The sequence below is a fragment of the Oratosquilla oratoria genome, chromosome 27 (assembly GCF_046742065.1).
Source record: "Oratosquilla oratoria isolate Oo_2021 chromosome 27, ASM4674206v1, whole genome shotgun sequence".
Classification (NCBI taxonomy): Eukaryota; Metazoa; Arthropoda; class Malacostraca; order Stomatopoda; family Squillidae; genus Oratosquilla; species Oratosquilla oratoria.
Genome location: NC_134803.1, coordinates 29,835,164 through 29,847,197, shown reverse-complemented (window position 1 = coordinate 29,847,197; position 12,034 = coordinate 29,835,164). Strand labels below are relative to the sequence as shown.

The 12,034-nt window shown below is 39.4% G+C and overlaps 1 protein-coding gene across 36 annotated transcripts in view; it reads right to left on the bottom strand.

The window, feature by feature from the left end:
• Positions 1-452: 452 nt before the first annotated feature.
• MEP-1 (zinc finger protein MEP-1) overlaps positions 453-12,034 on the bottom strand; it is an 89,226-nt gene continuing 77,644 nt past the window's right edge. For 29 of the 36 annotated variants that reach the window (XM_076210367.1, XM_076210370.1, XM_076210353.1 and 26 more), the window contains 3 exons: positions 10,597-10,795; positions 7,975-8,090; positions 453-3,777 (listed from right to left, as the gene is read on the bottom strand). In XM_076210367.1, coding sequence (XP_076066482.1) covers positions 3,589-3,777; positions 7,975-8,090; positions 10,597-10,795 — 504 coding nt within the window. In that variant the 3' untranslated portion in view covers positions 453-3,588. Of the gene's footprint in view, positions 3,778-7,949; positions 8,091-10,596; positions 10,796-12,034 lie in introns of all 36 variants that reach the window. The other 7 variants (XM_076210379.1, XM_076210375.1, XM_076210381.1 and 4 more) reach the window with 7 other exon arrangements.

The window sequence follows — 12,034 nt, the reverse complement described above, 5'->3', positions numbered from 1 at the left end:
GTTTTACATCTCTCCTCTTTGGATTCCTCACCTTGCCTTTTGCTTTGCCTCCCTTCTCTCTGTACCTTTTATATACTTACCTAGTACTTTATTAAACACTTACTTCACTTTACATCTTTCCTCTTGAATTTTGCTTTCACCCTAATTCTTCTGTATCTCTTGTGCTTACCCATTTCTCCTTTGCTACCATTTTTTGTATGCTCACTTCTTTTCTACCACCATTGCCCTCACCCCTTCATTTCACCATCTGCTGCCTCTTTTGTTCCCTTGTATTTTTCATCCACTCCTTTTTCTCTTTTATGTCACATCCCATACTTCTCTTAGCTTTGCCTGATATTTTTCTTCTTCTCATTGAATTTACTCACCTTCAGCACCTTTCTGCCTCAAATTTTCTTCCTTTTCCACTCTATTTCACTGGCAAAAATGAGGAACAAAATAACAAGACTTCCAAGTTCCAAATATCATTTTTATTGGTGTATCACACCTTAAAAGTGTACATACCTACAACATACATTACTTGTGTAGAGAAAGGACAGTTAAATAAAATACCTGTAACAAGCATTCTATTTCTGCTGCTTGACAATCAAATCTTCGTTACATGGTTCCCCCATGACTAAAGATGAGGCGGGGGTAAGGGGGCACATTTGGGCACTGTACAACTCGGCGCTCAGCTACTGCTGCCCAACAAGGTGAAGGGAACAGCGGCAAGTGCTGGCAATGTGTCTCATCAACTTGATGAGTTACTGCAGATAGCAGAGTGGAATTGACAGAGTGCATGTCTGTGTGTATATGTGCATGTGTTTGTGTGTCTAATTCTGGTGTTTGGGGAAGAACAGCCAGGATAGACAGGAAATTAAAGGATGGGAAAGGTAAATATGACAGTAGGTTTGGACCAAGTCAACACAAGGAAAGAACACATAAAAGTTTTCTTTTTCTTTTTTTTTTCTTTTTTTTTTGTCATGTGATGGAATCTGGCTTTGAAGCCTTACTTGTACTAAGTAGTTTTCGTTATTTATCTTTTCCTCAAATGATGGGCAACAAAGTGTGTATTAAAGCTGTGTATGTGTACTTAGGCATGTGGACATACTGGGAAACTCAGAATAGGAGAGAAACAGAAGGTATGTGTATGGGTAAAGGGATCTGAGAGCTGTAAATGGGAGGCATTTGGGATGGGGCAGGTGGGGAGGGCAAAGTGTATTAATCAGAGCAACATCAAAATACTGGCACTCAAAGATTTGAACAGTATCATCCAGCACATGTATACTACAGGGCCAAAATGAAAAATAATAATGAAGTAACACAGTATTGGCAAAATTAAGAAATAACTTCTCTATGTGAACCAATGAAAACTGTTACATCCTCAAGAAGACAGAAATTAATATTTATAAATAAAAGAATATCATGTTTCTATATAGAAAAAAATCCCCTGTTCAGCCTTCAGTGCCTTCCCAAAATTTGTTGCTTTTCTTTTGACTTTAAATTCTGTAAGCGAAGAAATAGGAGATCTAAGCACAAACAACACATAATGAACGGCAGTGTGCTGTTGCCTCCAACTCATTCTCATCATCTCCCCTATGGGTACCAGCACCCTCCAAAGAATCAAATCAAAATTTTCATAGGAACAAAAAATATATATGTATATATATCTATAACAATTATGATTTGCCTGCCTACTGAAGACCCTTTCAGCAATGGCAGTCTTTCCCTCCCCTCCCCATCTTCACGCAACCTATTCAGTCTCCCAGTCCTGTGCTGATATTTACAAATGATTGTGGGTTCTTACTGGGTCTGTAGCCACACAAAGAAACCCAACCTTGAGAGCTGTGCACATGAAGAACAACTACAATGCCTCTGGTGCCACCGGCCATCCAGGGGAGTATGGCCAAACTAATGAACTCGAAAAATTAATAGTAATAATAATTATAATAATAATATAGTAATGATGATAAAGGACAAATCTCATGGCAAAGCTTTGTGTATGATGAAGGAGTGGAAGGAGAAGAAGAACCAGTATACAGCAAGAGTACCTGAGTTTTATGTTGGTATGACACGGCTGCTCCCCTGTTGACGCCCTCAACAACATGGCAAAAAACTCAAGCGGGCACCTGGGGCTCCCAGGACTCTGTTTGCAGAGTTCACACCAAACAGCTCCCTATGCTTCCTCCACTCATGCCAAGATAAAATGAAAGCAGAGGCATTCTGTTGAGGAGCAGGCACAGGGACTGCCATGGGCAATGACATGCAAGTTCTCCTATGGAGCTGTTGTGCTTGCTTGATGCTTACCACCACAACTATTGCATTATAATGAACCAAAGGGGAAGGAGACATATTCCTACCATATTTACAATGGAATGGAGTTCAAGGTCACGGCCACATTTTAAAAGAAAGAAAAAAATGAAAAAATAATGATCAAGAGCAATAATGGAAAAAATATAAGAAAATAAAAAAGAAACAAGTGAGAGAGCAAGAGAGAGGGAGAGAAAGGTGCTTCTTTCTCCAAAATATATATATATATATAGTCATCCAATCAGGACACGACAATATTCAATAAAGTGAGTATCCACAATGTACTCAACCGTCTTTTTTTGAGCACGATCACTCTTTGCCTACCATAACCATACTGATAATATAGACTGGCAAGATCAAGCTAAGTGGGAATACTACTGTCTTCTTGTGGGGACTGTGACAAAGTCAAATACTCAAGTGTTGTTCAGTGAAGTCGGTGGCTTGACTTCACTGAGACCAAGAACAGATAGGAAATGGGGGATTTGTGCTTGGGGCCTCAGTCCTTCTAGGTAAGAAAAATATGAGCATCATTTTCTTAACTAATATACATTAATAAATACAGTATGCTATCTACACTCATGCCCTTGGAAGTATTGAAAAAAGATAAATATTGTCACATCATTTTTCGATTTACACATATGCACAGTGCAAAATGTTGTTGTTATTATTATTATTATAATTATTATTATTATAAGCACATCAAGGGAGTGCCAGGGAGACGAAATTGCCTCATCTTACACAAATCACTTTTCCAATGTGGTGGACATGCAGCCGTTGGCACCATGGTGATGGTCACCATGACACAGGGGTCTTGGCTTACCATCACTGCCATTCACCAGACGGAGCTTTAATGTCATAGATGTGTAGTGTCTTGTGGGATGCACAAGGCCAATTCCTTTCCCCTCCCTCACACCTGGGAATTTTGTCCTCTGCACCTCTGGACAAAACATCACCAAGTGACCTGACACTACACACACTAGTGGGCACTAGTATCACAAACCCTTAGAGGTGGACCCATTCAAATTTCCAATTTCACTATTTCTTCCATTTTTTTTTTTTAATTAATTTTTTAGCAGGACTACTACAGCCTTTAAAGAATCTTAAGTCATCAGTCTGCAATCATTTAGTTTTCCAAGCACAACCTCTACACAGGCATCTAATCTCTTGCCTCTATATAGTCTGTTCCGCAGTTCCCCGACGTTGCTAGCTCCTGCACTATGGGCAACTCAAGAACCCTCTTCTTGCAGCACAGTGGTTGAAACCAAAATCTTCTTTAGGCATGCCATCCTACGGCAGCTGCCCTCACGCATCCAACTTGACTCTTTTGGCAGCAACATAAGCAGCTTCACGGGTGGACCGTCGCTTTGGGGTCAAGTCCCCAGCTTTCTTAGCGGGCGAGTCATCCAAGTTGATAATTTCTACACCATCACCACTTCGTCGCTGAATCTTGGCCCCAACCTTAGTGATGGTTATTTCTTTGCTTACTGTAGGCTGTTGGAACAATCAACTGGAATTACTCATAACAAAATCCTAAGTAGTCAAGAAAAATGAGCTATCTCTAAGCTTAGGGAACTAATGTAAACCATTTATTTCAATCACATTTCAGGTCAGCAAAACCCTTTACATACACAGACTGCTAATCTGCTATTGGTCAACCATCCTGGAGGTTAGCCAGTCATATACATTGAGCACTGCATGAGGTTCCCCTTCTGTCATACCTTTTGGCTGAATAAATTTTGTCCCTTGACCCATCTTCTATTTACACCTCACAGGTATGCTAATTTAAGTACTAAAGCTACCTCAACCCCTTCAGAGTGGTAATTTACTTTATAGACATTGTTTTAAATGCTTTGTTCAGCTGTGGGTTGGCCCTTAGTTTGGGCCTCATTCCTGTGTGCTTAAGCAAAAATGTGGGATCTAAAACTACACACTATCACAAATAATAATCATATTTCCATTGCTGACTTTGGGTGTGGTCTTGTCCCACATTATTTTTAAGCATATACCCAAACCCATTCATTTATCTCAATATCTCATCTTGAAAACATTCATTCTGTTGCAGAATTCCCACCTCTCTTCATTCCAAGCTACCAAAGACAAGTACCTGCAGTAGGTAATCCTGCTAGACTGACATCAGAGTCATCTCCCAACAACCCATCTTCATTGCTAATCAACATCCTCACACAGTCTTTGGAATGGGCCCCACACCTCTCTACAATTCTTTACTGTACTTCTTCCACCTCACATAAGGATAGCTGAAAACCAACAACTAAGTCCCCAATTACTACTACTACAAACCAGTGAAAAAGAAAGTACCACATGAACATAAAACACAACCTATTTTTTTCCCTGAGAAATCTATGGGAGGGCCTGAAGACCACTGCTAGCTTGCCAACTGCTGGAAAGCTGCAAGTTTCCAACTGGTGAAACTCAAGACAACAACAGATGTAAAGAAAGAAGAGGGCAACACTGAATTGTGGATGAGTTTTAAAGGAGAGAGGAAGTGAAGATCTTATTTAGGGTCTTATGCATCATGGAGTTGGAATTAAATTATAACATAAGATAAACAAGAAAATATCTGAGGAAAAAGAAGTGTCATGAAATATTGGTATCTGGGGATGATCGTAAAAAAGAACTATGAAAGGAGGGATTGTGCCTATGACATGGGTCATACAGTGCTTTAACATCTTTGAGATGGTGTTTAAGAAATTGGCAGGGGTTATGAGGATGGATTGTGTGAGAAATGAGGTGAGACAGAGAGCTTTGATGGAAAAAGAGCTGACAGATAGTTAATAAAAATATACTAAGATAATTTGGTCACATGAAAAGAATTAGTGAAGAAAGACTAGCATGTAGTGTGAAAAACAGAAGTGGACAGATGAAAAATGAGAAGCAAACCAAAAATGGGATGGATGGATGTGATGGGGACAAGAGGAATGTATCTTAACCAGGGAAAGGAAGGGCATTAGATAGGTGCGAGTACTATGATTGTCATTAAGTGAGAAATTGATGTAGCATAAAGGGATTTCTTCTTGTTTGTTCTGTATTTTCTCAAGCAGATGATGATGGGAATATTGTTATACAATGAAGTGATGGGGATAAACCAGCTTCAGCTGTCAGGCCCTACTATGAAGGTGCTGTATCTTGCTGCACTGCTGACCCATGCAGTGGGCAAGGGACAAGGATGACCCTTCATCCATGAGAAGCTAAGAAGGTGCAACAAATGGGTGTTGGATGGGCATCGAAAGAACTTTTTTGTATACATTTGTAACTTCATTGTCGGTATTACCACACAACTTCCATTTTGCATTCATTTCCAAATAGCTATTTCTTTTAATACTTTTCATTTCACTCAGTAAAGGATGCAACTATACGAGTAAAATGGAAAAGTTTTCAAGAAAAGGGTAATTGGGAAGGAATGCAAAGAGAAGTTGTAAGAATGATAGTACCCATGGTGCTCCATGAAGAAGAGGCTTGGAATGTAAGGGAGACAGAGAGGAATACAGAATGTTTTTGAGATGAGGCATATGGAAAATATGATGAACATATCACAAATGGATGAAAAAATGTGGTACTGGGGAAGAGAATGAATACTGGGAAGAACGTTGTTTGATAGGGTAGACTAGAGAGTGTTGAAGCAAAGATGGTGCAGTGAAGTCATGAAGCTGAATGAGAGTAAGATGAATAGATTGAGTGAAATTTGCTTTGGATGTATGTAGTATGTTTTTGAGCAGAAAAGAGAATACAAAAATGGAGAATGAATGAAGATTATGAATGACTAAAACAATGACACAGACTAAAGAGATGTTCTTTCTCATCAGTCTCATTGCATTCATGTGTGAAGTGGGGGTTACCATATGGTGAGACTGGGAGTGGGTAGGCTAGCTTAGACTGTTGGACCCTGCTGTGAAAGAACTATGACTCACTGCACTGTTTTTGATCCAAGCAGTGTGAATGGGGACTAAAGTACCCTCCATCCCCCAGGGAGTTTACATGGGAAGGATCAACAATGCGTTTTATTTCTGATGCTGGTGCATGTTTCCGTATAAGGGGGAAAGGGCCTTCAGTAAACATACAGTATACATACAGGTCTCTGATGGGGTAGACAAGACTGAAACCATACATGAATTCAAAATGGAGTATAATAACTGGAGAATAAGTGACTTAAGAATGTGAATAGTTTTCCATACATGTGTATAAACTAGAATAGCAAAGATGTAGTACAAACTAGAACCATACATGAATTTAAAATGTAATGATAATTAGAAAATAGCGACAGGACCCTATGACTAGCCTCCTCCCTATACATACACACACACACACACACACACACACACATGGCTCTCTAAGACCCTGTTCTATGTGGGAACACCTCTGACAAATAAATATGTTTTAACAGTGAGAACAATATTATCTATCAAGCACACTACCACATTGAAGGGGCAAAAATCTGTCCAAGACTGTGTCTCCAGATACTATGTCTTTCAGACTAAGATGGTAGCTATAATCTTGTAATTCAATAACCACACGAGACAATCGCTATATGTAATATCCAATTCCTCTTTTAAATTACCAAGATTTTATGATGTTTATATTCTTACCAACAGGTAATCTACTTTCTTTTTAATTCATATTAATGGCTTTAACAAAACACTAAAATGCAAGTGGGCCAAAATGAATAGTATGGGCTTTTTATTTCAGAATATTCAATAGTTCAAGATCATTGCACAATGTACACGTGTCCCATTAGCTTATGATTTCAATAATAATGTTCATTATTGCAAACCAGTTTATCTTTGACATTACATATATTTGCTTTCCTTTGAAAATGAACAATTACCAACCATGGGACAGTAATGGTGATGAATATAATATTTCATTGTAACAGTGATGAATAACATACAAAATTGAGACATGAAGCTTGCAATATATTGTTGCAATATTAACCAACTAAACAGCGCCCAGCATGGATGCCTTGACATGACAACAAAAGCTGATCCATATCATGACAATACGTTATCAAGAGTCGTCATGACATGGCTATTAAGCCATGATAAAAAGGCACACTGATATAAACAAACATGACATAATGGACAAAATAGAATGCAACAGCTGTGATAAAACTGGATAAGGCAGAAATGGTAAATAAAGCCAACTCAACAGTATAAGCTCATAAGCAGAAATAGTTTTAAAAAATGTTTTTATAATATATTCAGGGTGTACTTCATAAGCTTTATATCAGCACTGAATCTCAATAAATAAAAATAGTAATATACAAAGCCATGCCCACTGTAATTGAAATCAATGACATATTCTAAAAAATTTATATCCACAAAAAACGAGGTATTACCTTGCAAAGGGTGGCCTAATAAGTGGCTTAATGTTGGACTGAATGTTTTTAAATGGCAAAGCTTGGAAGTATTCACTGGATGAAAAATACCCAACACCTTTATAGTCCTCCCTGATCTGATCCCTAACAACCAAGCAAAATGGTTCCCCGCCACACCTCCTCATGCTCAAACGCAATGCAACCACATGCAAAATTAGCAGGTTCTACGGCATGTAAGAACTTTGCAATTTTTATGTTTCACACTAAAGCTAAATATGGTTCAAATATTCACACGCAACCAAAAAGAACATTAAAAGCGGCTAAGAACAGTTACCATAAACATTGTCATAAGGTCTCACCGTGGAGTCCATCTTCTTGGACGCCGCTGACTTATGGTCCACTTTAACAGACTTGCTTGCTGGTTGAGGAATGATAGTTATCTCGTCATTGATTTTCAGAGGGGAATCTGAGGCACCTGAAGGTTACCAGAAGGTTCTCAGTCACTTTAACTGTCTTCATCAAGATATTTGGCTTTCCTTAATAAGACACCTTTATACTGGTCTTCTATGGTCTACTCTACTGGCAAGCTTTACTTGTTAACTGTGGACTTACTGACAACCCTCATAACAATGCATGTGCACATTTAGATTCCATGCTAAATGCAGTCAGGAATCCCCATTTCCATATATTTTCAAAAGACTTTTGTGGCTGCTCTTATTTCTGGCAGCCAATAAAAAATGAAAAATTGAAAATGAAATATATACACACATATATATCATATAAGTAGGCAGGTTGAGCAAAAAAATGTATACATTCATCACAATTTTGGGCATTTTACAAAAAGGTCAAAATGTAATTCCACTGCATTTAGCTCAACAAGTCTTTCCTATCATTAGATAACTTGTATTTTTGAGCAAATGACTTAACATATTTCCAATGAAGAAATGTTCTTAAATCCTATATTTCTTTTATATAACAATATCTTAAAATAGTTCTACAACATTCTCTATTTCTTTTGAACACACAAGTACATTCTCCCAGGAAAGTACAGACACATGAACACACTAATACAATACAATTAAGAGAGGAAATCTGAAAAGTAACAAGGTTATTGTCAGGTGCAAGAATAAACATTGGAACAACTCCCAACTTGTTAATAATACCAGGTGTGCTGTATTTTGGGAGAATGTACTCGCACCATACCTATCATAATCATGCTTGCACATTGTTATACACTAATAATAAATCTAATTCATGCTCATCACTTCTGTACTTTGGGGTACTTGTTCTGTGGCTACTGCCAGATGACTTTATTCAGTTCAATGGTACCCATTCTGAAGCAATAGCATCTCAGTTATCTCATTAGGGTACTTTTTTTGTTCTGACTAATATCAAAGGGATTCAACTGCACAGTACCCCTACTGTAGCAAAGTGATTAACACAAAACATGCTACACTGTGACAGAAGTAAAGTTGGTGAAAGAGAGAGAAAGAGAGAGAGAGAGAGAGAGAGAGAGAGAGAGAGAGAGAGAGAGAGAGGAGAGAGGGGAGAGAGAGAGAGGAGAGAGGGGAGTGAGAGAGAGGAGAGAGGGGAGTGAGAGGAGAGAGCGAGTGAGTGAGAGAGAGAGAGAGAGAGAGAGAGAGAGAGAGAGGAGAGAGAGAGGAGAGAGAGAGGAGAGTGGAGAGAAGGAGAGAGGAGAGGAGAGGAGAGAGGATACATACATACATATATATACATATACATATATATATATATATTTGGAGGGAGGGGGAGAGATAGAGGGAAAGAAGGAGAAAGAGAAAGAGAGGAGAGAGAAGGGCTTCAGCAATACTTCAATTGACTGCATAAAAATCTAGTCAATACCTATAAGGAATAAAGAAAGAGGAGGAGGGAGGAGGAGGAGGAGGATGGGCAAAAGATGTAGGATAAGGAGTGGGAGGAGGAGTATGAAGTGGGGAGGATGAAGGACAAGAGAGGAGGAGGAGGAGGAGGAGGAGGAGGATTTGCAGTATCCCAGTGGATACTATGTCAAACTCATGAGCAAGTGGTCAAGAGTTAGATTCCCAGGACACACTGAGTGCTTCTTGTGTTGGTTCCCAACAGCCCTGGCCAGGCACGGAGGTGACCCAAATGTTGGCTTTTAAAAGCCCACTGGTTTGTTGAGAGAGGCTGGGTGGGAAGTTGAGGGGGGGGGGGGCAAGAGGAAGAGAAGGACAGCAAAAACAAGTAGAAATACAAGGAATCTCATCTTGTCATCCAACATTCAGTCAACTACCAAAGCATGTGATGACACTATTGTTACTACTGTGACTGGTGGCAATGAAGTTTATGCAAGTGATGAAGAGCTAACAGCAGAAGTTTAACAGAAAGACACAATTATAAAAGTATGATTAATACAAGCATTTATGGTAAAGAAAGTAAGATTGAAATTATATATATAAAACAAACATGAGATGAAATTACACAACATGCTTCCCAAAAGACAAAAGCTTTCAATGATATGAATATGTGAAACTTAATCAAGATTGTTCAATAGGCTCCCTGTAGTCATCTGGTACTTTGTTGCCCCTCAATACAAGAAAGGTACTTTTGACATGTATGTATTTCTTAATTATCTTATATGGATATTTTGGTGACATGTTTTCTCCATGGATTTAAATGACATCTTACAATATCTTGTAACACCCTTATCGTCACATCAAGCACAAAAGTGGCTTACAGGGACCTTTGAACATAACCCTTTTGCTGCATTTCATGACTAGTAGTTTATTCTACCTGCTAGCAGGTGACTTTATTCAGATGAAGGAACCCCCCTTTGCAGCAAAAAGATCAAATGAATAATATGAAGTGTTGAGCTAGGTGTCTTGCATATACAAAACATTCATGCTTGTCTTAAAATACCTTAAACAGTTACAACCTGCACCCAACCCATCACCCAATGCTTTAGACTGGGTCTAAAAATCAACCAACCCAGGCCCTACCTGATCTTTTAGACGAAGAGGAGTTACTGTCACCTTTATTCTTGTTGACAACTGAATGGGCTGAGTAGACGTGGTTCTCAAACAGGCGATACATGTTGAAGGTGGCTGTACACACGGTGCATTTGTAAGACAGATGCGCTGGCTTGAGGGTCATCTTGTGGTCACGGCTTACATGGTTTAGCAATTTCCACTGGAACACCTTTTAATAAATGGGATGGATCAGATTAGGCATGAAATAAGATTTTAGGCTTCTATGAAATGGGAGGGTCACTATGTAATGATGCAATGGGGGTTAACCAGCCTCAGCTGTTGGTGCCTGTTGCACTGCTTCTGACTCGAGCAGTGGGCAAGGAACAGAGATGACCCTTTACTCACAAGGAGCTAAGATAAAAGGGATAATAAGTGGGTGGTAGATAGGTGTGGGATGGATGACGAGTGAGTGCATGCCTTGTCAAGCCACCCTCCTTACAAGAGGGGTCTTTTGGTATACATATATGGTATATATATAAATGTGGTTATTTCAAAGCACACACACACACACACTCCACTATCCCAAACAAAACAGAATCAACTTATTGCCCTCCCATCTTGGCAACTCATGGATGAAAGGTCATCCCTGTATCCACCACACTGCCTGGGTCAAAGGTAATGCAATGAGACACACCACCTCCATGACAGGACCCAACAGCCTCGACTAGTTTACTCCCCCACCCGCTCCTCCTCATTTACTCAAAAAAATTGAGGCAGAAAAGAAAATCCCTTCAGGCCACATCATTCCTTCATCCATTAACAATCCCTTTCCATTCACTCTTCTGCACTCCCTTGCTTGATAGAAAATCCTCTTGCATCCACTCCTCACTCCAATCCATCCATCCACTCTCTCTTGGTCCTCCTTGTAAGTTCATTCCATCCACTTCTCTGTTTTCTACATTCCATGTGCTGATCCTTCACTACCTCCGTCCATGTGCCCAAACCACCTTTGCATTTTCCAATCTACTCATTCTGACAGGTCTCCCTCCATTCCATGTTCTTTGCTTCACATACACATTTCTCACTCAGTCCTTTCTTGAAACACCAACCATACTTCCTAAATCACTTCATCTAAAACCTGCTCAGGCTCTTCTTTTCGGCTTCCCTTAAATTCCAAGCCTTTACTCCACACAGTGCTGTGGATACAATCACTCCATGCAACTCCTTCCCAATATTCATCCCCAGATACCCATTTCTCAATACCATTTTTCATTCCCCTGAAGATATTTACTTGCCTCCACATCCACCCCTCCATTCACTACCATATGTGACCCCAAAAACTTAAAACTCTTCATTTACTCTAGTCTCTCTGCCCTTCAAACTCACATCTAACCCACCACTACCATCACGATGTATCTCTTTACTTCTCTTAACATTTATTCTCAACTTTTTCTTCTAACACACACCT